The sequence below is a fragment of the Podarcis melisellensis genome (genome assembly GCF_964234715.1).
Source record: "Podarcis melisellensis genome assembly, chromosome: 5".
Lineage (NCBI taxonomy): Eukaryota > Metazoa > Chordata > Lepidosauria > Squamata > Lacertidae > Podarcis > Podarcis melisellensis.
The window spans coordinates 31,125,973-31,151,322 of NC_138537.1; the positions used below are offsets into that span (position 1 = coordinate 31,125,973).

The window sequence follows — 25,350 nt, forward strand, 5'->3', positions numbered from 1 at the left end:
TACAGTGAGAGATGCCAGAGCTTGATTGTTTTTCTGAGGGAACTCAGAGGAAGAGGAAAATTTCCCCAATAATACATCTGAACAATTTTTTCCTGATTGTATATCTACTGACCATTTGCTCTGGAGGAAGCTGCCTTCAATTCTTTTAGCAGAGGTGTGTCACTTTCATTGTAAGTAATGGCTGCTTTGCCCTTACCCAGAACTAATTTAGAATATATCAGTCTTGTTATTGTTAAAAGAGAGACAGAGAAAATTAGACTAAAATAAAACACTCGAAAATTGGCTCTCCAAAGTATCATAATAGATAAACATACTGTTCTCTTATAAGATAGAAAATACAAAACCTGTGGTTTATTTATTTATTCAATTTATTAAACACATCTTTTACCTTGTACCTCAGCCAACAAGGCTCCCCAAGTGGTTTTCATGATTAGAACAATAAAATATTATTAAAACCAGCCTTTGTGAACCTGGTGCCTTCCAGATATTTTGGACTACGGTTCCCATCAGCCCCACAGCATTGGGTCCATCTAGTTTAGTTCAGTACTTTCTATGCCAGGGTTTTCCAAACTTGAGTCTCCAGCTGGTTTTGGACTAGAATTCCCATCATCCCTGACCAATATTCCTGCTAGTTAAGGATGATGGGAGTTGTAGTCTGACAACAGCTGGAGACGCAACTTTGGGAAACCCTGGTCTACACTGGGAAACCCTGGTCTACACTGACAGGCAGTTGCTTTCCAGAAACCATTCTGCATCACGTGCTGAAAATCAGCCTGGAGCAATCTGATCGCTGTGTTGAATTGACAATCAAACCAGAACCCTTTCCTGATCCTCATTATAATCAGCCCTGAGAAAATGAAATTCAAAAGAGCTCTAAAAATCACGGTGGAAATTATTTTACAATAACATTGACCCTTACCCCACAACAGGAATCCCAAATCTTGCTGGCAGCTTTCTCTTCTCGTGTATTGCCATTTAGAATATCAAACAATGCAAACCCCCCCCATTCAAAACACAGAGTTGGAATCAAAAGGTGAGTAAATGCTGGGTGAACTGAAATAAATGTGGAACTTGTAATTTAAGCTGCTGCTGACACCCTAAAGTAAGACTTTAATTTTGTGCTTGCACATTTCAAGGCTCAAAGACCCTTCTCCAGTTTCTGCCTCTGCTTTCAACTGACCTCCTTTTATTTTTACAACTAGGCAGTGCACAGAATGAAGTTCTCTCCCCTCATCTGTGCTTCACATGGTTTATAATTTGCTGCCACAGAAAGTACAGGTTTCAGATGAAGGAGAATGGACTCTATCCAATTACAGAGCCATTTACAGGTAAAAAGTTGTGGGTGGTAAACTGAAAGAGGCTTGAGCAACATTGCCTCCCACTCCCCTTCCGACCTTTCGCTCTTTATGGCAGTCCCTCAAGTGAAGAACAGGTTTGCAGTTCATTAGCTGGCCAGAATGGCATAGATTCGTTCGCAGCCCCCACCTCTTGTATAAGAGTTTTCAGGGCGAACAAAAGTATCCATAGCTTTCAGTCATAACAAAGAGCACTCAAATTAACACCATCAAAACATTACATGGCACAACAGAAAAGGCTAGCTTTATGCATTCTAGGAACCACATTGTTGAAATTTATATTTAATCAAATTACCAACCATACACACACCAGCTTTCTTTTCACACCTTGTATTTTTGTGGCGTTTATTCCAATGTCAGTTTCGTTTATCCAAGCTTAGAGGTGGGCTTCAGTGACTCCCTATAATTCATTTTACTTATTTCTAGGGAATTATCATTAGTTATGATTTAGAAATGGCAGCAGATGAATGGGGACCATGTGCTAGCTATGTAAATAGCTTACCTCCTTACTACTAAAAGTACTTGTAACAATAAGGGGAATTAAAACCTTACATTACTACTTACCCATTTCTCCAGACACCTTAACAGCTATAAACGGGTGGTAATGTGGGAGAATTTTCATGGTGTGGTACCCAACATTAGTCATAAGAGTACACTCACTAAAATACATGGACCAGGCCTTTTATTTCAGTGGGTCTGTTCTGAGTGTGTCTAACCTCCGTTTTTACCCGTTGTCCACATACTGTAGAGCAGGGATGGGGGAAACCTCAGGCTCGGGGGCCCAAATGCAGCCCATCCAGATTCTCTCTCTCTGGCCCACAGGACTCTCTCCAAGCCACACATCCTCTTAAACCACTGCTTTGCAGTGCCTGCCATATGGCCCTGAACTCATTGCATAAAGCCTTTTGCTTGCCTGCATGGGGCATAGAGAGTGGTGTGTGTAGAAACTAGTTTACTGTACAAAGATAACATTCATATGTATTGTTCCTCCTCCTTTTCCCTTGCCTCCACCGCTGGATAGTTGCCCAGAAGACAATGTGGGCATCAGGATGAAGCACGTTTCCTAGTCCCACTGTTGAAGTATCAAAGAGTAACCTCCTAAGAGTTCACAGCATGGCTTTAATTCATCCGAATCTGTTCTTGCAACATTTCCCTCTTGACATAGGCAACCAGCAAATAAAATGCATTCTGTTGAATGGGGTCATCCATTCATGTCTTTCTTTCTCCTCTACATTTCTTTCTTTACCACTGTTGGATTCACCTTAAGGACCATTATGTATGCCATATAAATGCTAGCTGTTCCTATCAACATTGCTTCTTTCTGTCAGTTCTTAACCTGCCAATGTATTGGCTGTGGGAAAGCAAGGACTTCTCACTCTTTTCTTTGGGTTTTCTACCATGCTCTTCCACAGTTACGATTTAATGAGAGTGCATCAGAAAGGAGTGAAAATTTTTGAGAGAACTGTCCTGGAGACTTATGTAATTCAGAATTTAATCACCTAGAACAGTGAAGGAACTAGGGCATGATTCAATCCCACCCACTGCCCACTCCCTGCCTAAGCAAAGCCTTATATTTTGGTCCAAGAGAATGTCTCATCTTTGTATACAATGGATTGGCAGTCGCTCCAGCTGTGAGAGATGCAGTTTAATGGTCTGCAGAGCTAATAAAATTTAAAATCCAGCAATCATTCTCTTTAACTGTAAATTGGAGGCGTGGATCTGCTACAGTTATCTTCTGTGTTTAATGGAGGTAGAATAAAATACTGCTGGCAAATCTGGATGGCTTGAAAGCGATGCTGGCCTTAATGCAAAAGCTGTAGTGTGCATGGTTAGAGAAGTAGCACCTTCTGATGTTTGCCCATAAGTCAAAGAGGTAAGTTTTTAAAATAGTATTTGGGTTGCTGTTGATGTGCTGGACCTGCCGCTAATCATATTAGTCTGTTCCACATGTAGGATCGCTATACTACATTACATCCAAATCTGAAACTTAGCAGTCCTAGTCTTTCCTTAAAAGGGAACGGCCCACACTCTTATTACAACATTGTGTAGTGTGTTTTCAACACTATGGCTACATTCACATGGCAGTTTATTCCATTTCCTTGATGTTTCCTTAACTGCTGATTTCTGCGTTATATTTGAGCTTTCATGTGATGTAAAAGCCACTGATGAAATATAGCACATTCTTATCATTTATTTCTGTGCTTTTTTAGTCCAGAAAAAACCATTTGCAAGGTAAACGGCATTTCCGTGCGCTGCTCTGGTTTGCCAGAAGTGGCTTAGTCATGCTGGCCACATGACCTGGAAGCTGTACGCCGGCTCCCTCAGCCAATAAAGCAAGATGAATGCTGCAACCCCAGAGTTGTCCGCGACTGGGCCTAATGGTCAGGGTCCCTTTACCCTTTACCTTTACTGTCAATACAGGTTTTTCTTGCCATTTTCAGAAGCACCTATGCACAGAAAGGGTAGGGGAGTAGCAAAGTTGTCCAATGGCATTCATTCTTGTGTCGCGCCACACCTACTGGTGTGAATCGAATTCAGCTCAACATGCCACTATATAGCATGTCCAGCAGTGTGAAAAGAACATAAGAAAATGGAACAGAAGCACTAGGATTACAATCAGGCAAACTACCGCAATATTCCCCATGTCTGAATGCACCCTGTGTTTGGCAGCTTAACAAACCACTACAGAAAGTATGTCTAAATGAAGTAGGGTGGGTAATGCCTTCTACATCTATATGCTTTGATATGAAATGCATGATGTACCTTAGAACACAGACAGACAGCAATTCATGTAGTTCTCAGCAAAGCACTGACACAACTTGTGCTGGGATTCTTCTACTGTACTTTTGCCTCTTAAGAAGCTCAGATGTCCATGGCTGCTTCCCATTCCAGTTTCTGAAGTTCTTTCTCCTTATCCTAAGGTTATTTATTATCCCATGCCTTTCAAATTAGTATAGGCCTCACAATTTATCAAAGCTGGCGTTCTATTTATGGTGGATCAAGTTCTGCTCTTTGTTACAACTGCATGGGGCCCAGCAGTCTCCCAGCTTCCCAGGTTAGAGAGCCACTGGCTAATTCCAAATTGAACAAATTGCTTATAGCATTTCTTCAAATGTTTTGCAGTGCTAACTCCAACCACCCGTGTTATGTTAATCACTGTCATTCAAGCGTTTGGGAATGTTTCTTTTCTTTTGCTTCTTCTTTTTTTTGTAAGTGGCTGAAACATTCAGACAGATTTTTATAAATTACCTTCTTACTGAAAGACTTGTTTTCCTGTTTGTTTAAAACTGGCATTCATACATACAGGAAACATACACATTGCTTCCTGCCATGTTTCTGTTGGCAAGTATTAAGTTATCTTTGTCAGGACGTGCCAACAGGCTTTCTTAGCAAGCAAGCAGAAATAAAACAAGTAGTCCTCAGACTAAACAGATGCCTCGCTTGAGTTGCACTGCAGGCCCCCCGCCTCATCAAGAGCTTCCTTCCTAAACAAAACAAGGAGGGTTTGCCAATCTCTGCTTCGTAACTTTATTTGTAGTGGTCAAATAAAATCTATGGGCATGATCCAGTCATAGTTAAAGCTCTTAGACTATGCACACTTAACATGGAAAAAGTTCCATTGGACACAGTGCAGCTTAACTTTGGAATAAGTATGCCTTGAACTGGGCTGCACGTCTCATTGATTTTCGTGAAAGAAATTTACACATGTGTTCTCACATGCGTGTCCTACTCTCTCACCGAGATCAAGGGAACAAACCTTTGGCTGGATATTGCAGCTGTCAGAGCTCCAGATTGTAAAGTTGCTTCATGTTGGCATGATGATCTGAATTTTGTCTTTCAAGAAATGATTTTGGAGGCAGAGGAGCAGAATGATAAAGATTTTGTCAATATACTTTTACAGAGTAAGGTAGTGTTTAAACTTTAAAACCACTATAGTCCTCAACTGTAGCTTGCATTTTAAACTCACTTAGTTATAAGAAATGTCTGTACAGAGCAGCAGCACTGGGGGATGTGATACAGTGGTACCTCTAGATGTGAACGGGATCCATTCTGGAGCCCTGTCCGCATCTAGAAGCAAGCGTAACCAGCAACGGCAAGTCTGTGCATGCGTGTGTCGCTTTTTGCCGCTTCTGCGCATGCGCATGGCGTAATTTTGAGCGTCTGTGCATGCGCAAGCGCCAAAACCCAGAAGTAATGCGTTCCGTTACTTCCGGATTGCCGCGGAGCACAACTCGAACACGCTCATCCTGAAGCACATTCAACCCGAGGTATGACTGTATTTAATTGCTTCCTATGTTCTTGTGTTTCACTGTAGCTCTGCAACTGGCCATACTGTCTTTTCACATGGCCAGTGCACACCCAGTTTGCTGTGTGACTATGTCCACACCTGGAAATGAGGAACATACCCTCAATAAACTTGGAAGTCATAAGAGTGTTGCTGAATGCAAAAGCTCCAGCACCAAGCTGACTTGCAGATATTATTTTTAAATAGTTCTTTTCTCAACTGAGAAAGGAGTATTTATCCTAGTTTAGTGTATCAGCTTTCTTTAAAGTAATTAATAATGAAGCAGGCTTTTAGCATCCCTCAAACAAGGTAAAACTCTTAATCACAGTAGTATCATTACTGCTTTCAAGCATTTAATTTTGATCCTTGACAACATGTTGAAGCCATCAAGCATGGTTATGTTCCCCTTAAGGATGAAAGAATATTTGAAGAAACTGATTTAATTTGATGTGAAATATATATATCTGCAGTGATCCACTTTTAGTTGTGCACAGAGATTACTGTGTAGTGCTATCCAGATCTTCAGGATTCTCATTTTCATTGGTTTCCTGCAGACCAAAGACTTTTCACTTAGTTGATTTCTTCTTGTTACTTTCTTCTAATCTGAGTCAGTCATGAAATAGTGTTACCTGAACTCTACCATATTTAGCAAGTGCCAAAGGCCTGCTGCAATAACTCAGCGTTTGCTAGCCTAAGGAAATTGCTTTATTATGCTGTTTGGGCAAAGTTTTGTTCCAAGTCTGCTGTCCTCTTCTTTGTTTGTAGGCCACAAGCTCGGAACAGCAGTAATAAAACTACTGGTAGGTGTTTAATGGTAGAGTACTGAGGAAGTAGATAAAAGAAAATTGCTCCATTCACAACAGTAGGGAGCAAGTCTTTCTGAGTGAGGAGGGGCAAGATAGTGAACTACTGAGTTTGGGCCTGCATAAAGTTACACAGCCATTTACTCAGGGACAATTTCCTCCTTATTCCACTCCCAGAGCATACCAAATTCACCAAGAAACATGTTATCTGCATGAATGAACATACAATGGATAACATACCATCTATGGAATAAATATATAAGATGCATATCCCCGATAATAAGTACGGTATATAAGATGCATATTCCTGGTTGGCAACTAGCTTTCTTGAATGCACACTTTAGAAAAAAAAAGTGAGGGGCACGTATCTGAATTCTTGGGTTATAGCACAAAAAGCATGGAAGGGAATATAGTTTTCACTTGCCTTTAATCCAAGGCCACCAAGGTTTGTACAACAACCCCATGAGATAGAGAAGTTGAGACACAGTGACTGGCCCCAGGTCATCTGATGAGCTTTGTTCATGCATGGAGATTTAAACATTTGTCTAAACACTCTAACAACTATCCTACACTGATTGTGTACACAACAGCTGCTTTATATTGATGCAACAATTAGGGGACTTTTAGTTAGCATCTATTTTGTTAAGCTTTAGGTGCTGACTAAAAACAGCAAGTTCTGCTTCTGTTGAGAAGGATGCTTAGAAGAGTGGTGCCCTAGCTGTCACTCCACCCTTTTCTATCAGTACTTTTAACACAGGTATGAAACTTTGGGTCATAGATTTCAGCAGATCACTTCATCGTCTGTTGTGCTGTGATACTTTCTGTTTCCAAATATGTGTGACTGGAAAAAATGAAAGGAAGACACCTCCCTCCCCCCACTTCAAGAAAGAACATCCTCTTAAAGATAGATCGAATCAGAGCTGGTGAAAAATTATTTATGAAAGAAATATTCAGCTGTTCTTGAAGACTCACTCATTAACTAAGGCATTCAGCTTTCTGGTTGGACTGTCACTAATTTGCTTTTACTATAAACGGTGGTGGTGACTTATCCTGATTTCCTTCCTTGACTTTTGATGCCACTGCAGAGGGGGGAGAGAAAAAAGTCCTTGAAAAAAGTCTCCTTTGACTTAAAGGTTTTACACAGATATCAAGCCAGGACAGTTGCTTCTGACTGTATTGGGTACCTTCTATAAATAACTTGATAGCACCCCTTTGAACGAAACCTCCCTGTTTCTGTTATTCAGTATATCTTCATGCACATGAGACTCTGGGTGAGGAACAAACAGACAGATGGGTAGACGTGTTGAGGGAGGCAGGAGCAGAGCTCCAGAGTCATTTCTAACAGAGATGCCAAACTGTCAAGCAGTAGATCAAGAAACAGTCTTCCTGACAGACGCAATTCAGCCCAGAGAGTTCCTTTGTGACTATATGTGTGGTGCCTGCTGCTTCGTTTTTCTCCCATCAGACCTGTCTGATATGGTCAAGTAGTTTTGAAGCTTTCATGTCCGGTTTTCTTTTTGCTGTTGCTGTTTCATGTGACATTTATCTATTTAGTTATTTAAAACAATTCTCAATGAGGTCCTTTTAAAGATATTAAAATGTTCAATGATAGCTATATTTTCCCCCATAAGGCGTGGCTGTTTCTTTGGGGTCCCCCCCCCGTATGGGATGGAATTATGATTTCAGTCTGAAAGGTCTCCATAGATCTTCACCCTGCAGTTGTTGTGGGTTCCTGTTGTTTTGAAACACCTGCATATTTCTAGGGTTTTAGGGACAAAGGAGGGAATATATTCAGTTTTGGAAGCTGCCTAATCTCTGTCTCTACAGAACAGCTTTTTGCAGATAAGATTTTTTTAAAAATTTCCCTGAATGCCCCCTTTTCTTCCCCAGAGACCCCCATCATTTGTACCGGTGCTTGTCAGTTGTGGCAGGACTTGATAACAGCTGGCTAGAGATGTGACCACACAGTAACAGAACAGCAAAGAGTGGGCAGCTTGGATCGTAAATCGTCAGGAAGCCCATTCCTCCAACAGAACTACGAATCTGTTATTGTCATTGTCAAAGGGGAAAGGCATTGTCCCCTGGCCTGTTAAACATCTCAAGTCCGGGCACCAATGATGCTGTACGGTAAACAACCAGGAGCATCTATTGAGATGTTTCTCATTTATCCCATTGTTTGTTTTATCTTAGCTCTCCGTATTGCATTCAAAAATGTAATTCTAAAGAAGCGTGGACTTTCATCCATTTTATAGTACTAGTTGAATTGTCAAAAAAGCCTATTGACCTTTTTTATTTTTTGCTCTCCAGTGAAATCAAACTTTACTCAAATCAAGCTCTCTCTAGTTATTGGCTGTGTTGCATGCCCAGTGCCCATGGAGCTTCCTTCCCCTCATTCTCACTTGCACCTCTTAGGTAGCTGGCAATGACAAATGCATGCTTGTGTGGACAATTCCTTTTGTTTAGATTGCTGGCATCTTATTGCATGACTCAGTTTGATACCTATCTGATCTTGTGGACTAGGAAAAACTATTTGTTTACTTAGCTAATAAAAAATAAAAGCAAAAGGTTGTATCTAAGTTCTACTCGGCGTAGACCCATTTAAATGAATGAATCTAAGTTAGTCATGCTCCTTAACTTCAATGAGTCTGCACTGAGCAGGGTTAGCTTTGGAAGCAACCCAAAGTTGTATGTTCATCAGTAAGCCTAGCGAAGGGTCAAGTGTGAAAACAATAAAGATGAGGGAACATTCATAGGAGACCAGAAGGTCACACAGTCAAATCCTAAAAGCAAGAATGGAGAAATCTGCTAGAGTTTCTAGCCTATTCTGTGATCATTTACATTCAGATTCACAATTCTACATTGTGAGTCTTCTTTGAAAGTTTTCATGTGTCCTAGTGAAGCAAGAGCGGCATAGTTTATTAGTCAGATATCTGCTTTCAGTCTCTGAAGTTCTAATTAAGGCTGAGGGGAGGGGAATCTGTGATTTTGAGCTGTTTCTAGTCAGAGTAGACAGTACTGTACTTGGCTAGATGGTCCCATGGCTTGACTTGGTATAAAGCAGCTTTAGATGTTCAAAGAAAAGTCCTGTGTTAGGCCATAGAGCTTGCTCTTTAACCTCCAGGAATCAGTAGTATATAGGCTCTAGCTCAGTTGGTTAGAGCATGGTGCTGATAATGCCAAGGTTGCAAGCTTAATCTCCATCCAGGACAGCTGCATATTCCTACATTGCAGAAGCTTGGACTAGATGATCCTCAGGGTCCCTTCCAACTATATTATAAATAAATTATATATTATGGAAATGCCCTCTCGCCAACCACCTGAACTCAGTTAATGGCGGCTACCTGAGAAGGACCTCATTGGAAGACTGTAACACACAGGAAGGTTAAAATGGGAGGACAAAGTCCTCTGGGCCTCGTCCTACTCCCAACATCATGTAAAGTTTTGCAGGGCCCAGAAGATACCTTTCTCCCATACCTTTCCAGGTATTAAAGGTTCCCATTGAGGTCCTTTTCAGGTCCCACTATCCAAGAGTTTCCTCAGTCGCAACTCCTGCTTGCTTCATGCCACTTTTTCAAATTGCCTGAAAGTGACAGGAAGGTTCATGGAGAGGGAGGGGAATAGGAGGGTTTGCATTGTGTGTGTGCACGCAAGCGATTAAATTGATCAATTTAGGATTGGCCCAGGTTCTGGATGGGTCCCGAGTCCAATCCTAAATTAATCTGGGAGAACTAATCCAATAAATTAGGTGGCCAGTCCTTCTTCTTTGGACTTTACCTCACTAATGATTGTTGCTTAATTTTTATGTAGCGTGGTAGCTTAAACTTTATTGTATCTAGCCAGAGATGCTTTTTGCTGGTTTCAGTGTGGTACAAATGTATCATCAGACCTGATGAATGAATGCATGCTACTGATTTCATCAAAGAATATTTCATTACTGCGCCTTGCCAGGGTAGCTTGAAAGACCTCATCAGGGGTCCGAGTCCTAAAAGAATGAAAGGTGGGCACAGAGCCATCAGACCAATGTGATGGGAAAGGAGGAGGCTCCTCACAGGCCCACAGGCTATATAGTACAATTTACGGCATGGGCAGTGTTTTAATAGTTTTCCTGTGGAGCCAACATGCCTAAGGCTAGGCCTGTGTTGAGTTGCTTTCGTGAGTGTGTCCAAGGGATCTTACATTGCATTTGTGCAAAAGACAAAACAGCCAGCATCCTCCTACACTTAGGGCTCTTCTGGGAGCCATTGTATAACATTTCCCTCCTTTCTCTCTTGGCAGCTCCATCTCAAATTGCTTTGATCCAAGCTAAAGAAATAACGAGGCACAGTGTGGCACTGGCTTGGCTGGAACCTGACAGGCCGAATGGAGTCATCTTGGAATATGAAGTCAAATATTATGAAAAGGTATTAATTCATCCTGGAGAGATGACTTTTTCTTCCATTATGTTGGATGCCAGGGCCAAATAGGTTTACCTTTGTCATTGTGTAAATGGTCATTATCAGCAACAAGTTTGTTTGCCTATAAAATCATATCCAGTTTGACATTTCATACATTTTAGCAGTTGTACTGAATAACATATTGCACTCCCTCCCCCACTTTGCTCTGTAGTACTGGTGTCATTTTGTATTTTCTCTCACCGTAGGAACTATCTGATTCCAGTGGGGCTATTTATAATGAGAATCAATAGAGCAGAGAAGTAGTGCAACATTAGCCTTACAACAGAGACAGATGTGTAATAATGAAGTATATAGCACAGTAATAATAATGAGCTCTGTATGAGCTGATAGCTTTTGCCCAGAATGATGGTGGCGGTTTGATAGATTTTAATAGAAAATAAAGGAAAGGAAATTACTTTCTTCACCTCCTTCAAGTTATATGGAGACATTTCTACAAATAATTTGTTCCTCCCCAGTTCAGATCTATGGAAAGAGCTATTTCCTCTCAAGGTTCTCTGCAAAATGAACAATTACTTTCTCTCTCTCTCCCTCTCCCCCATCCCCTTCACCTTATTTGCTTTTCTAATAATGCCCAAAATGAGTTGTAGATTTTTATTGGAACAAGATTATAGCATTTTTTTCTGACACATTTTCCAAACAGAAAAAAAAACAGAATCCACTTTTAAGGAGAGGGGAGCAAAGGAGGAAGGGGAGAGAAGAGTGCTTGGCAGGCATTTCTCACAGTTCTAAACTGGAAGGGGTGGAAGAGAAAGAACTGAGCACGGATAATAAAGTTCTATTTGTTCATCAGAAGGATAGTGATTACAATCTCGGATGTTTTCCAAAAACATATTCACGTGCCTTTTTTTAAAAAAAGCACAGCAAAGCAGTGATTAACTGACTATCAGTTAATCACTCCTCAATCACTCCTTTGACTTCAGCCAAAGAAGAATGATAAAATGTACAATTCTGCCAATCTCCCATATCACTGAAGATAACAAAAAAATAAAGTTTCCAGTGCTCCTTTGAAAATTCTGTCCCTGTTAGTAACATCCTTATCACAGATTAGGCAACTGGTAAAGTTCCAGAGTTCACAGAGCACTGTTTATTTGCTGCTCTTTCTGTCTTTTTCCCTTGGTAGGACCAAAATGAACGCAGCTATCGCATTGTGAAAACGGCTGCCAGAAACACTGATATCAAGGGCTTGAATCCGTTGACTTCATACGTCTTCCATGTGAGAGCAAGGACAGCAGCTGGCTATGGAGACTTCAGTGGACCCTTTGAGTTCACAACCAACACTGGTAGGTAATAACAACACATCTCTCACTGGTATAATCCTGGGCATCCTTTCTCCTCCTGTCACCATTTTGAAACAGCGCTGCATTTAACTTAATTGAATACAAATGAATGGGTTTCTTGTTGGTTCAGAATCTCTTTGAAGTGCTTGGCCTTGATCAGGCGTCTAAACGTGCCAGATCACATAGTTTTCTTTCCATGGCTTCTTCTCAGATTGGAAATGGAGGAAAGCCCCCCAAAAGAGATGAGAAAGAATCCTGTCTACCCAGGCTTAAAAAACATACACTCTTAGATCATACTGTGTTATGATTTACGGCCTGTTACAGGAGTGGGATAGGATTTGTCCTTTTTATAGTTATTGTTAGATGCACACATTTTAAATGTGTTATTTATTCTGTGTATTTGGTTTTAAATGATTAGCAAGGTGTTTGGTATTTCATATATTTTGTAACTTTTTCATGGAAAGTATGGACTAAATACAATCATCGTCATCATGCAAATACTATGACAGGGATCAAGCAGGTCCTGTCAAGTAGCAAAATCCTCACAACATCCTTAGACTCTAATAGATCAAAGTTTTCCTTTCCCAGTCTCTTCCATTAATACCTAGAAAATGCAGGACATCCTGTCTCCCTTCTGTAAGTCTCCCCACTTCTGCAAGCAGCTCCCAGTCAAGTGATGTCCTGGCTCCCCAACGTACATGCCTCATTCAGACCCTTGGATTGATTATTACCAAAGCCTTTATTCCAAAATTCAGGTTACAGGTACACATGTCAGGCGTTCAAAACAGTGCTGTAAGATACAGTGTTTCAACCGTTGACTCTCTCTTTGAAGAGTGGAGCAGGCACAATCATTTGAGTGGGTGTCTTGCCAAGGAACAGAGCTGGGCACTCCTGCAAGTAGACCGAGTTTGTTTGCACCTGTGTAGCTGATGGTGCATCCTTGAAGATGGAGTCAGGGTTGGCACAAGTGGCTCACATTCTGACCTAGGCTCATACGCCTTCCCTGGGATGGGAAGTGCTTTGCTAGCTGAAGGCAGGGTAGAGACTGGACTGTATGGGACATCTGATGCCACTGGGGCAGGTCTTTCTCCCAACAAACCACTCACCCCCACCACCACATCCAAATCAACACACCCATGAGCACAACTTGCCTCTGCACTCTCTTCTCATTCCACCTCCCTCTTTGACCAGCCCTGCCAAAAAGTCTCCACAGGGCTCATGACAAGGGATGTGCAGTGTGGTGAGATCATGTCACTAGACGTTAACAGGAGAGAAGGTCGCAGGAGAAACCTTTTCTGTGGCAATCATGCATTCCCTCTAGCCGTAGAGCATATCCATTTTCATTCTGCACTTGTGAACAGTACAGCAAGTGTTCATTCATCTATATTTGGAAGTGTTGTGTTCATTTGGATTGTGTTCATGCATCTATATTTGGAAGTGTTCAAGAACCAGGACTTTGAAACGCATGTTCATAGGATCCAGAGAGTGAATGCAGAAAATCACATTGTGGATGAAATAAAGCAGTTACGTAAATCCGCCCACAGCAAACATGGTATTTGCTAGCATTTGCATATCCTGTGTGTTTGATGCAAGCTGTTTTCAACATTTTAATGAGGAAGTCTTAATAAGGAACGATAGAACGATACATTGTGTATTACTCTGCAGCAAGATCCCCCATTGATTCATGGGGGGGATTTAATGGCTTGGCTTCCTTTAATGTTAACATGAGTTCTGTGTATAAATCTGCACATCTCAAGTGGCAAAGAATAAATTCCTTATAATAATTATTGGTTCTCTCAAGATAAGCATGTTATACAGGGATACGTTCTAGGGAGGAACATTGTGTGCTCCCCTTACACTTTTACAAATGACCACAAGTGGCAACCCTTTAGTTCCTCAGTTTGAGCCTGGCACAGCAGAGAACGGGTGGCTCTTTGCCAAACACCCTCATGCCAGTTCACTTGGGGTGGGGAATATTGGACACAGGCATCAGTGGAAACTTTTCTCCTCAGGCTTCCTCTAGCAGAAAAGTCCAGAAAGAGGCTTTTTCTTTGCCCTCCCTGCATACCCACCCTTCCTGTCTGTGCTTGATTCGATCAATTCTCGTTGAATTCTTGTCATTCTTATATTTTGACCTTGCTATGGGTTTGGGCTGTCTGCTGATGGAATCCATTTTATCTCGCTCCCATATTATTTTGGGCCTTTGTCATGGTGAGCCTCTGTTTTGCTTCTGCTTAGAACTAGTGGTTAGCTCTTCAGTTGAAGCCACGAAACTATAATGTTGGTCAGGAACCATAGTAAGCAGGGTGATTTCCTACAAACCTTCTTCATTATGAGCTGAAGTGATTCAGTATTGTGGGCAGCCAGTCTCTACAACAGGGCAATCCAATACGTGGCTGGCCCGCGGATCGCATGTGGCCCTTAAGGCCTTTCTTCGGTGCCCCCCAATCAATAAAAATAACTGAGGTTCTGCCCCACCAACAATAGGCCTGCCCCCAACAAAACTCCTGTCTTACACCCATGATCCCAGCTCTCATGCTGCCTTCCCAAAGTCAGGCAAGTGAGGTGTTGGGCTTTGGTAAGGAGGCATGAGGGCTCTTGACAGGGTCCTAGAGTCCTCCCAGCTCCTTTCAAAAGCCTAGTTAGCATTTTCCCAACTTGGGGAAGAAGGTGGGAGGCCTCTAGGATCCTGTCAGAGCCTCGGGCCGCTTTCCCAAAGACCTGAGCCTCACTTCTCTGGCTTTGGGAAGACAGCATGAGGGCTGAGTAAGGGTCAAATTTTGGCTTAGCTTCTGCCCCCCACATGCAAAAAGGCAGTGTGTGGCCCATGAGTTCCGTGTTGAAGTACTCTGGCGGCCTACTTGGTATGAAAAGTTGGACCACCCTGCTCTACAAGGATTATTTGTTGCAGTATGAATCCAAGTTGTCCATAGCCACAAGACATTCCATCCTGCCTGAGCTATTCAGCAGTTGTGCTGATCAGTGCATAGCTCAGTGGTAGAGCACATGTTCTCCTTCCAAAAGTCTGCATGTTCGATTACTAGCTCTCCACTTAAATGATCCCAGTGAACAGGGATGAGAAAGACCTCAGCCTGAGACTGGCTACCAGGGAAGGCAATATTGTGCTGGATAGACCAGTAACCCCAGTTGATATGGTGGCTTTGTGCATTCACTTATTTCCTGCTCTAGATGACCCTCTTGGCAATCAGGCTGCCAATAACAACTGCCAATCACATATTTTCCCATCAAATACAAAAGTTCTCATTTGATAAAACTGTTGCTGGCACTACACCTAACTGGTGGTCTCATTCTTCAGTCCCTTGGTCTCCCCACTTTGGAAGTAAAATGTACAGCTATTTGTACATTCTGTCTGCATTCAACAGACGTAAAAAGCATGATGGCTTCTTGAGATAACAGGCAGCAAAGGATATTTAATTTCCATTCCACAGAGAAACGTTAATCAGTTCAGGTTGTGCCTATTGGTGTTAACATCCCTCAGGCAGCACACATGAAAACGGGCCGTGCTCTAGCCTGCTTTAAGACAGTCGAAAACATCTTGTTCTGTTTGAGTCTGCCTCTTGCTCATAGTCAAGGAATGAGCATCTGGTCCATTTTAAATCAAATAAAATGGGAAGCAGCTCAGTGGGCGCTAAATCAGCCATTATACTCTCAGGGTAGACATGAAGGGGAGAAAGAGGGGAGTCCTTATTTTCGATGAGTTTCCCCCCAAAACCATTATTGAGCATAATGCCTTTTGCTAATTAAGGCCCTCCTGGAAAATTATGGCAAATGAATAGCTAATGAAAAGGCCCAAGAGTGGCTTTGAGTGGTGCATTGAACTGCGTCTGTCTGCCCATCAGCCGCAGAACCAAGCACTCTTCCCTGCGTTGTTCCTGCCTGTAACATAACTACAGAATGTTAATAGATATCTTTTTCTCTTTCTAGTCCCCTCTCCCATCATTGGCGAAGGTACCAACCCCACAGTCCTTCTGGTCTCCGTGGCTGGCAGTGTTGTCCTTGTGGTCATTCTCATTGCTGCCTTTGTCATCAGCAGGAGGTAAGAACTTAAGCTCCCCTTCTTTCCCCCCTTCTCTTTCATGAGGCAGCTTTTTGTCTCTCCCCCAAACAAAGCTAAATTCTTTGATTAGCATCATAAACAGTGCATTTGCATCACAAGCCCTCTCCTGTGTTGCTTTGATCTTCTCAACATCGCTACCACAGCAGCATGCAGTGTAATGGTAATAGTTCTGGAGTTATGTGCCCTTCAAATGCAAAACCAATCCTAGGGATAGGCTGGTGGTGGTGGGAGGTTTTAAGATGCAAGCCAACAACATGAGATCTAAAGAGAGACTGTAATTTGATGTAGGGTTTTAATGAATGCATCATTCTGGGCTGACAGCATTTTATAGGAGAAGTGCCAGGGCAATGGGGAATGGGGGTGGAGAAACGGAACAACCCCCTGCATCTGAGCTTATACAGAGAGAGAAAAGATGCCGCCTTGATTTTCTGATGGCTTCTGCATTTGGCCACATCAGTAGTTGTTGCCTCTGCAGAACAAAAAGGAAGGTGCACTTAAACACTAAATTCCACAATTTTGTATGCCAGGCAGGTTAGACAACACTTTTTTTTTCCATCACCAGGCTGCCAAAGACAGGAAAGCAATTATTTCAGCTTCTAGAAGTGTAAATACATTTATGGGTTTGGCTTTTTAAAAAACAGTCTGCTCAGTAGTATTTTCCTGGACTAGCCTGAGGTGGGGATAGGAAGGCAGAATAAAGAAAAGGAAGTTATTAAGACCACATAGTCCCTGGAATAAAAGGTTAAATAAAGAGAATATTGCTTTTCCATCCCCAAATGCTTACAATTAGCATGGGGGATTTTTTGGGGGGGAAGAGAAGGTGATTAAGATGATGGGGAAGTCGTTCTCTTTCTTTTCCCAATCAAGAAAAACATCAAAAATGGAGGGGAGGGGATCTCCTCACAAATGCCCTACAAGATAGGCTAGTAAGAGAGTTCAGGTTCAGAATCAGTGTCCCTCTGAATATCCGTTGCTTGGACTTAAACCATGGGGTATTGTCTTTGCGGCCTCTTTCTGGACTTCCCAGAAACACCTGGCTGACAACTACTGAAAATACGACAATGGACTAGATGAATATTTAGTCTGATCCAGCAGGGCTGTTTTTATGTTCTTGTACTCTATAAATAAGATCAGCTTCCTTTTGTTTCACTTTCTTACTGCAAATTGTTTTCTCCTTTTAAAAAAAGAAAAGCACACACTGTTAAATCCATGGGGTTATAATATCTGATAAGTAGTCGTTCGCCGTAATGGATTTCAGTGGGTGGTTCGCCTGGTTCACCAGCCTCCACGCTGACAGGAGGGAAAGTACATATGAAAATGTATTGCAGAGAGATAGGTTTATTAAAAGCCATTGCTATAGAAAATAGCATCACTGAGCCTGATGACTTGAAACCCCTCTGCTTTTATTGATCACTTTATTATTTAAGGCAGGATTGATAGTGAGGTGCATTGGATTTCTAATTACGAGTTGCCACCTCGGAGGATTCTGCCTGCCGAGTCTGGCTGAGATTATTCCTTTACCAGCTTCCCCATTTTTATTTTTTTTTATAAAATGCCACTTCCCTAGGCTGATAAACAGTGCCTGGTGATTGGTCCTCAATGGATCACTTTTTAGAAAATGAAACGTCAACCCCTTGCCCTCCTATTGATTCTCTTTAGTAGTGGCCATAAAGCTGTCAAAGGAAAGGCTGTTGGGAGCCAGGTAGCTGACAGACTTGCTGGAGGAGCTGATGTGTTTGCCGCCAACACTTATTTCACCCTCAAGCCGCCTCCTTAGTTATCTCTTCCTTGGAAGGGTTCCAATTGGGTGGAAACAAATAAAGAGGTGTCCATACTATTAAGAATGGGAGCTTGGCCCAGCCCCTTCTGGGGGAAGGATAAATGGGGAGTGGGCTCAAAAATGTAGCTCTGACATGCAAAACACCAAGAGCTGTACAGATCTTGTGCAGTAAATGAAACGCTCAAAGAAAGCCCCATAGTTCCCCTTGCCGGATGCTCAGTGATTTCTACATTCTTCACAGTCTGTATTACTTAATGAACAGCATCATTAAGTAACACAAGCTAAGCAAGTCTCTCTGTGAGGGACATCCAAGTTTCTTTTCTGGATACCAAAATTTACTTACTAGGTTTGTTTGTAAGCTGAAAACCCAGTTTTTAAGCTAGAAGTGCTGCCACGACCTAGGAAGAAAATAAGGCACCACCACATGGGGTATGTTCAGGTGAACTGTGAGTGGTATGGGTGCAAACTCCGCCCCCAGCACCACTGGACATTTTGCGCAAAGATTGGAAGATGGGTCCTACATAGCTGGGGGCGTTGGTGCAAGCCTTGCATTTAACACTTCATATGTTCAGGCAAATGCCTCACCATGCCTTTAAAGGTAAAGGTAAAGGACCCCTGACAGTTAAGTCCTGTCGTGAACAACTCAGGGGTTGTGGCGCTCATCTCGCTTTACTGGCTGAGGGAGGTCGGCAGTTTGAATCCCTGCGACGGAGTGAGCTCCTGTTCCTCGGTCCCTGCTCCTGCCAACCTAGCAGTTCGAAAGCATGTCCAAGTGCAAGTAGATAAATAGGTACCGCTCCGGCAGGAAGGTAAACAGCGTTTCCGTGCGCTGTTCTGGCCACATGACCCAGAAGCTGTACGCCGGCTCCCTCGTCCAATAAAGCGAGATGAGCGCCGCAACCCAGAGTCGGCCACGACTGGACCTAATGGTCAGGGGTCCCTTTACCTTTACCTACCCCCTACTCAATCGTGTGGCTGTGGATGATTTCTCCCACTCTCCCCAAATGACTTTCTCCATGGTGATCCTAAATGTCCTGACATTCCACCTCCCCCCCCCCCGACCAAACTGCTTCTGGCTTCCAATTAATATTTTAAAGTTAATGGTTAAATTGCCATGGCTGTGATTTTGTTATGTTTTAAAACTTGATGTCAATTGACTTGTCAGGGGCTTGTTCCCTGAAAGACTGCCTCCCAAAGTGTAAAAGCAAAGATGGTAGAATTTGGCCTTGCACAGGGAGTCGTCTTGGAAACAAACTCTTGATACTCACCTACTGATTGGTCACCTAGTAATTTCTAGAAAACTTGATGCTGGTTCATTCTCTGAGCAAACCATTTGCATCTATTATGCTGCTGCGGTGTTTTAAAGTATATTTTTATCAGTTTCTAAGACTGCTGTACACTTCTCCTTCAGTGCTGATTTTAGAACAGAAGGGCGGGATTGAAACATTTTCTGTAAATAATAAATAAAAGTGAAAAGATTCCAGAGCAACACACTGAGAGCCCTGGAAATTAGTGCCGCAGGGTGCTTTGTAAAAGAAGAATTGGAAGGCAGAATGGGTCTTGTTAGGTTTTGGATCTCAGAATTCTTTATTATATCACAAGCTTGGTAAAGCCAGAGATCTCAAACGAGACAGCCAGAGCTCCACCAAGGCCCCTGTAGGGATGATGCCCCTGGCATGCCACCTTGTCATATCCTTCTGTTTGGGAACACACTATTCAGGAATCTTTGAGCTGCCTTTGTGTTCTCCACATTGGCCTGTCAAAGGCTGGAGTTGCCAACTCTGGTGCGTTGGCTTGACTGGGAGAGAAGCTTGTGGGGCTCCTGCTGTTTTGCGACAATACCTGCTAATACCCCTTGGCTCCCACTTTGTCATTTGCGGTGCATGCCTGTCAGGCTGAGGACCCGCCTCTTTTTTATCTGGAAGTCCCACCTGTAGGCTTTGCCTGCCTCTCTGACCCCTGCAGTTTTTCCACAGCGCCTGCTTTCCCTTCCTGATCCCCGCCTCCCATTTAATCACTGTCACCCAAATCCCTGTAATTACGGGGCTGAGCTCTGCAACAAAGGTTTCTTTCTGTCATTCAGGTGAGCTGTCTGTGAATGTCAGTTTGTGTCCAGCATTCCTCAGGGCCTCCTGAGAACTTCCCATGCCCTCCCAGTGACTCAGTAATGAGCAGATGGGTGGGGGGCAAGAGGAAAGTATCTTTTCAAGACAAAAGGCCCCAGCAGTTTCCCGCCCTGAGCAAAAGCTCAACAGGTGACAAAGGTAGAGCTGAAGTGAATAGGAGGTTGGGAAGCCTTTATTTAGAAGCTAATAAGCTGTAATTAAAGACTGAAAAGTATTCATTGCGCTTCCTTCTAGCTTCCCTCTTGGGGGGGGGGGAGTTTTTTTTGCAGTGGTGCTGTTTTAGACCAAAGAAAGATAACTAGGATTTTTAAAGTTACTGGGGGCTTCCTCCCTGCCCATCCATAACATATTTATTCCTTGGGGGTTTGGTGTAAAATTCAGTGTGTTGTGTGCCAGTTGCAATATAATAATCTATTCAGCTCATTTTGAATAGATTATTATATTGCCACTGGCACACCAAATCAATGGGGATATTTTAGAGTGAGCAGCAGTGGCGTAGCATGGGTTGTCAGCACCCGGGGCAAGGCAAGTAATTTGCGCCCCCTAACCCGGTAGGGCAGAGAGCTGCGAGTGCGAGCCGGCCCCCCCTGCACCACCCACGCTACGCCACTGGTGAGCAGGCCTTCTTCACGTTTGCTTCTTACAGAAATATCTATATCGCCCTTCAGGATGCATTTCCAGTGTGTTTGTCCTGGGATGTCTTTGTTGGTATAATGTGTACCATGAAGTGCTTGTGTAACACTTGGGCATACAGTGGTACCTTGGGTTATATAGGCTTCAGGTTACAGACTCCGCTAACGCAGAAATAGTGCTTCAGGTTAAGAACTTTGCTTCAGGATGAGGACAGAAATCATGCTCCGGCGGCACAGAAGCAGCAGGAGGCCCCATTAGCTAAAGTGGTGCTTCAGGTTAAGAACAGTTTCAGGTTAAGTACGGACCTCCGGAACGAATTAAGTACTTAACCTGAGGTACCACTGTATATGCACTCCTTCGCTCATGTAGGAGCATTACACTGCAATCCTGCACGCACCTACCTGAAAGTAAGCCCCATTGAGCTCAATGAGATTTAGTTTTGGGTAGATAAGTCTAGGATTGCACTGCATGGGCGCTGCTCTTACAACTAATAAGCAATGATGGGCGTTAAATTCTTCTATCTTTTAGAGGCAGTGCATCAAATTGCATATTGATTTCTACCACATCCTCTGCTCAGTATACTCTATTTTTAATACTTAGAAAAGACAACATTTATATGCAGTCACAATTAAAATTGCTTAATTGCCCTCAGCAGAAGGATGAGTAGTGATCACATGTGGTCAGGCTTGTTTCTTTTTTTGTTGGCAAATATACTTTGGGCAACAGTGCCCAAAATGTTTCCTGTGACACCCATGAAAGTTCTGATGTCGGCAGTACAGTATTAAAGAAAAGCCGTAGGTTCCCATAGGAAAAACAAAAACAGCAGCAGTAGACTCACTTGGGGGAAACATTGAATTATAATTGCTAAATAGTACTTGTGCTTTCGGAATTTTCCTGTTCTGACCCTGAGATCCTGAGAACCTAGAGAGATGCAGGGACCAGCTGAACTTTGTAAATGTTCTTTACCATGTGAAAATCTTTCCTTTACCAAAGCACTTCTTTTATTAGATTCTCTTAGATCTTTGTTTATCAAAGGGCTTTAAAAAATGACAGCAGCTAAGGTTGCAAATATTATGAACCTTTCATGTGTCATTATATGTATAGTCTTAATATTAATCTGTAGGATTAATGTTCATACGTGTAGAATTAAAATAGTTTTATCGGGTATATGTTGCTGTTCACATTGAAATATGAGCTAGAATCTACTTGAGAATCTGTTGATTACACGTATGCTGCATTTTTCTATATTTCATTTCCTTGTGACCTGTGTGTATATCCCACTGTGTGTATATGTACCTGCAGTTCAGGATAATGCTTCTGGAATGGACTATGAAAGTTTGTGACATAATAAATAGTTCCAGATTTAAGGTGCCAGAAGACTTCTTACTATTTTTACATACAAATCTCGTCATTAACACACACTTTTCAATTGTGTGCTCACATCAAAATTATTTAACCTTTTCAAAACTGGCCACAGATGATGATGATGATGAAGAAGAAGAAGATTTACATTTTGAAGCAAGATGTACATACAAAAATCCCTTTTCCTCAAATGCAAGGATCTTTTCTTTGATGGCAACAATTAATGCAATATAAGCAATCTGACAACTCTTGCAATGCAGGTGGGGCTGCGTTAAGTCATCAACTACGGTAGCACAGAGAACTTGTTTTGGCAGGCACAGTGATTCAGGTCTTGGCAGGCCCAGAAGACACTTGAGTTCACCACTAAGTAAGATATTTATTTTGATTTGCTCTTTCTTTCATTCCAACAGACGGAGCAAGTATAGTAAGGCCAAGCAAGAAGCAGATGAGGAGAAACATTTGAATCAAGGTAAAAAAACATTGATGCTTGGTTTTCCGATCTGGTTCAGAAAGCATGTCCTGTGTGTGTTCTGAAGCTTAGAAAATAAGATATGACATTTCCTTAGATGTGACTTTGCAGCTTGCTTTTTCCAAAGCTGAGAATTTGTGTCCCGGCTCACAAGCTGCATTGGTTATGTGGTTTCGTAGTTGGTAGCCTTTTCCAAAGGGTAGACTCACATCTCACACAAGCAGCCCCTTGTAAAAGCAGCGCTTAATTGTATGTGATCAACATAGTGCCTAAACATACCTAACGAGCAGAAAAGAGCCTCTTTACTTGAGGAATATTCAGTGGGTTGGGAGACATGATGTCATACTTTCACATTACTTGCTTTTTTATAGTGTTTCAGGATTTATTTGGAGACTGGATAATATGGAGTGGGCTTGATCTCAATGGGACTTATTCCTGAGTAGATGTGTTTAGGATTGGGCTGTCAATTGAAGTTACAGTTTGAGGTTCAGTGTGGGAAACTGAAACAGATTGAAAAGTTCTGGTTCAAATATAGATCTGGGGCATGAACAGCTATGTAGCTCTACCAATATGCTGCTCGTTTGTTTTTCATGCTGTCACCAAAAAGCTGTGTTGCTGCTCAAAATATACTTGCTCAGAAACCCAGTTGCTTGCTGGTTTACCATTGCTGTGTTGCTATTCACACAATTTACAATCCAATCGAAAACCCACTTATCTAAGAGTATGTTGTTAATGTGTAAAAGCTTCCTCCGTTGTACAAAATGATCAGCACATTTGCCCTTTTATCCTAAATTTATTTATTTTTGTGGTAGGCTGGCCTTTAATGTAGTTCAGGTACCAGATCAATTCATTCCCAGGGCAAAGCCTGATTATCTATTTGAATGTATAAAGAAGACACATCTCTGCATATTAAAGCACATGACTGAATTTTTGTGGGTGTGTATTTCTTTTGTCACCCAGCCTTTTGACTGTCCACTGCGAATATAAACTAATGATCCTTCATTCGTACATGGATTACATAACTAGACAAGCCATCTTTGTGTTGCAGGTGTTAGAACGTATGTTGATCCCTTTACATATGAGGACCCCAACCAAGCTGTGCGAGAATTTGCCAAAGAAATTGATGCTTCCTGCATAAAGATTGAAAAAGTCATTGGTGTCGGTAAGCTCAAGTCATGACCATGTTAGACACTACAGTCATACCTCGGGTTAAAGTAGCTTCGGGTTTCGATGTTCTCGGGTTGCGCTCCGTGGCGACCCGGAAGTAATGGAACGTGTTACTTCCTGGTTTCGCCACTCACACATGTGCAGATGCTCAAAATGATGTCATGTGCATGCGCAGACGCGGCGAATTGCGACATGCGCAGACGCGCGTTGCATTTCTTTCAGGGTGCGAACGGGGCTCTGGAACAGATCCCGTTCGCATCCAGAAGTACCACTGTAATAGATTCATAATGATGGAAGGTTTACTGTGGTTTTAATTTCCTGGAAATTGTTTCATTTCATTCTTTATTTGGCAGTTTTCTATCTCACCTTTCTACATTTTCAATCTTCAAGATAGCTTACAAAGACATTTAAATAAAGTTGTTTACCTTCTCAGCAAGGTAAACACTCTTCAGTGAATTAATTTAGTTGAATAAAACAACTGTTTTGCTGTTGCTCACCATAGTCATATTGTATCCCCCCTCACAAAAAGACTAAAATAAGTAAGCCAAACAAAAAGAAAATCCCAAAGGAGATAGGAAAGTGTATTACACATACGAATAACCAAAAATGAAGGTTAGCAAACATTCACAGAATCTTCTAGAATCTCTATTGCATCAATTAAAACATCATGGAGTTAAAATCACACAGTGACTTAGTTGCCATCAGGTCTTTCATGGTTGTCCTTTGGGTCTCCCTTTTCTGCAGGTGAATTTGGTGAAGTTTGCAGTGGCCGTTTGAAGGTGCCGGGAAAGAGGGAGATCTGTGTTGCTATCAAGACACTGAAAGCTGGATACACAGACAAACAAAGAAGGGACTTCTTGAGTGAGGCCAGTATCATGGGACAATTTGACCATCCCAACATCATCCACTTGGAAGGGGTGGTTACGAAATGTAAGTAGGCCGCAACCTGTTGCCAAATGTGTGATCATGTCTTTGACCAGGACAGTTTGGAAGTCACTATGAAATTAAATCAGCACAGAGCTTTTGCCATTCCTGCTTTGAAATGACAGATGGAACAGATCCACCGATAGCTAATAGGAGGAAATCAGTGTAGCACTTGTCATTAATCTTGTTGTCAGCTATAAATGGTTTTATGGTTGCAGCCGATACCCTATCTTTGAGCATGTTGTGCATAGTTTTACAAGGAAATGTAATACTACACAGTTTTAAGGGGTAAGGAGGAATGTGATGGAAGGATGCTTTGGTTTGAAGTGAGTTTTTTTCCACCTCTTTTTATTGGTATGCCAGGTGGGTACTTCTGAAAGTCATCCCTTTTTTTAAGGATTGCAGTGACTTTCAGTCGGATGAAGGGAAAGCAGATGGTAATCAATGCACCTAAAATATTTCATAAGAGACCAAGCACAATAAACCTGCGAGCTTTTATGCTTTACGTCTTTAGGCACAGATGTAGGGAGCAGGCCTTTCAAAAGAAAATAACCCTGTCCTTAGCAAGAGGCATGTTTGTGTGCTCTTTCTGATTTTCGTCTCTGGTGCCGTTGCTTCTATTTCAAGCAACACCTGG

General features: G+C 42.2%; 1 protein-coding gene across 2 annotated transcripts in view; it reads left to right on the plus strand.

The window, feature by feature from the left end:
- The window catches only part of EPHA4 (EPH receptor A4), a 152,604-nt gene that overhangs the window by 98,262 nt on the left and 28,992 nt on the right, over nucleotides 1-25,350 (plus strand). For both annotated transcript variants that reach the window (XM_081910357.1, XM_081910356.1), the window contains exons 6-11: nucleotides 10,719-10,843; nucleotides 12,018-12,177; nucleotides 16,120-16,231; nucleotides 22,564-22,622; nucleotides 23,671-23,784; nucleotides 24,534-24,719. In XM_081910357.1, the coding sequence (XP_081766483.1) occupies nucleotides 10,719-10,843; nucleotides 12,018-12,177; nucleotides 16,120-16,231; nucleotides 22,564-22,622; nucleotides 23,671-23,784; nucleotides 24,534-24,719 (756 nt within the window). The remainder of the gene's footprint in view (nucleotides 1-10,718; nucleotides 10,844-12,017; nucleotides 12,178-16,119; nucleotides 16,232-22,563; nucleotides 22,623-23,670; nucleotides 23,785-24,533; nucleotides 24,720-25,350) is intronic.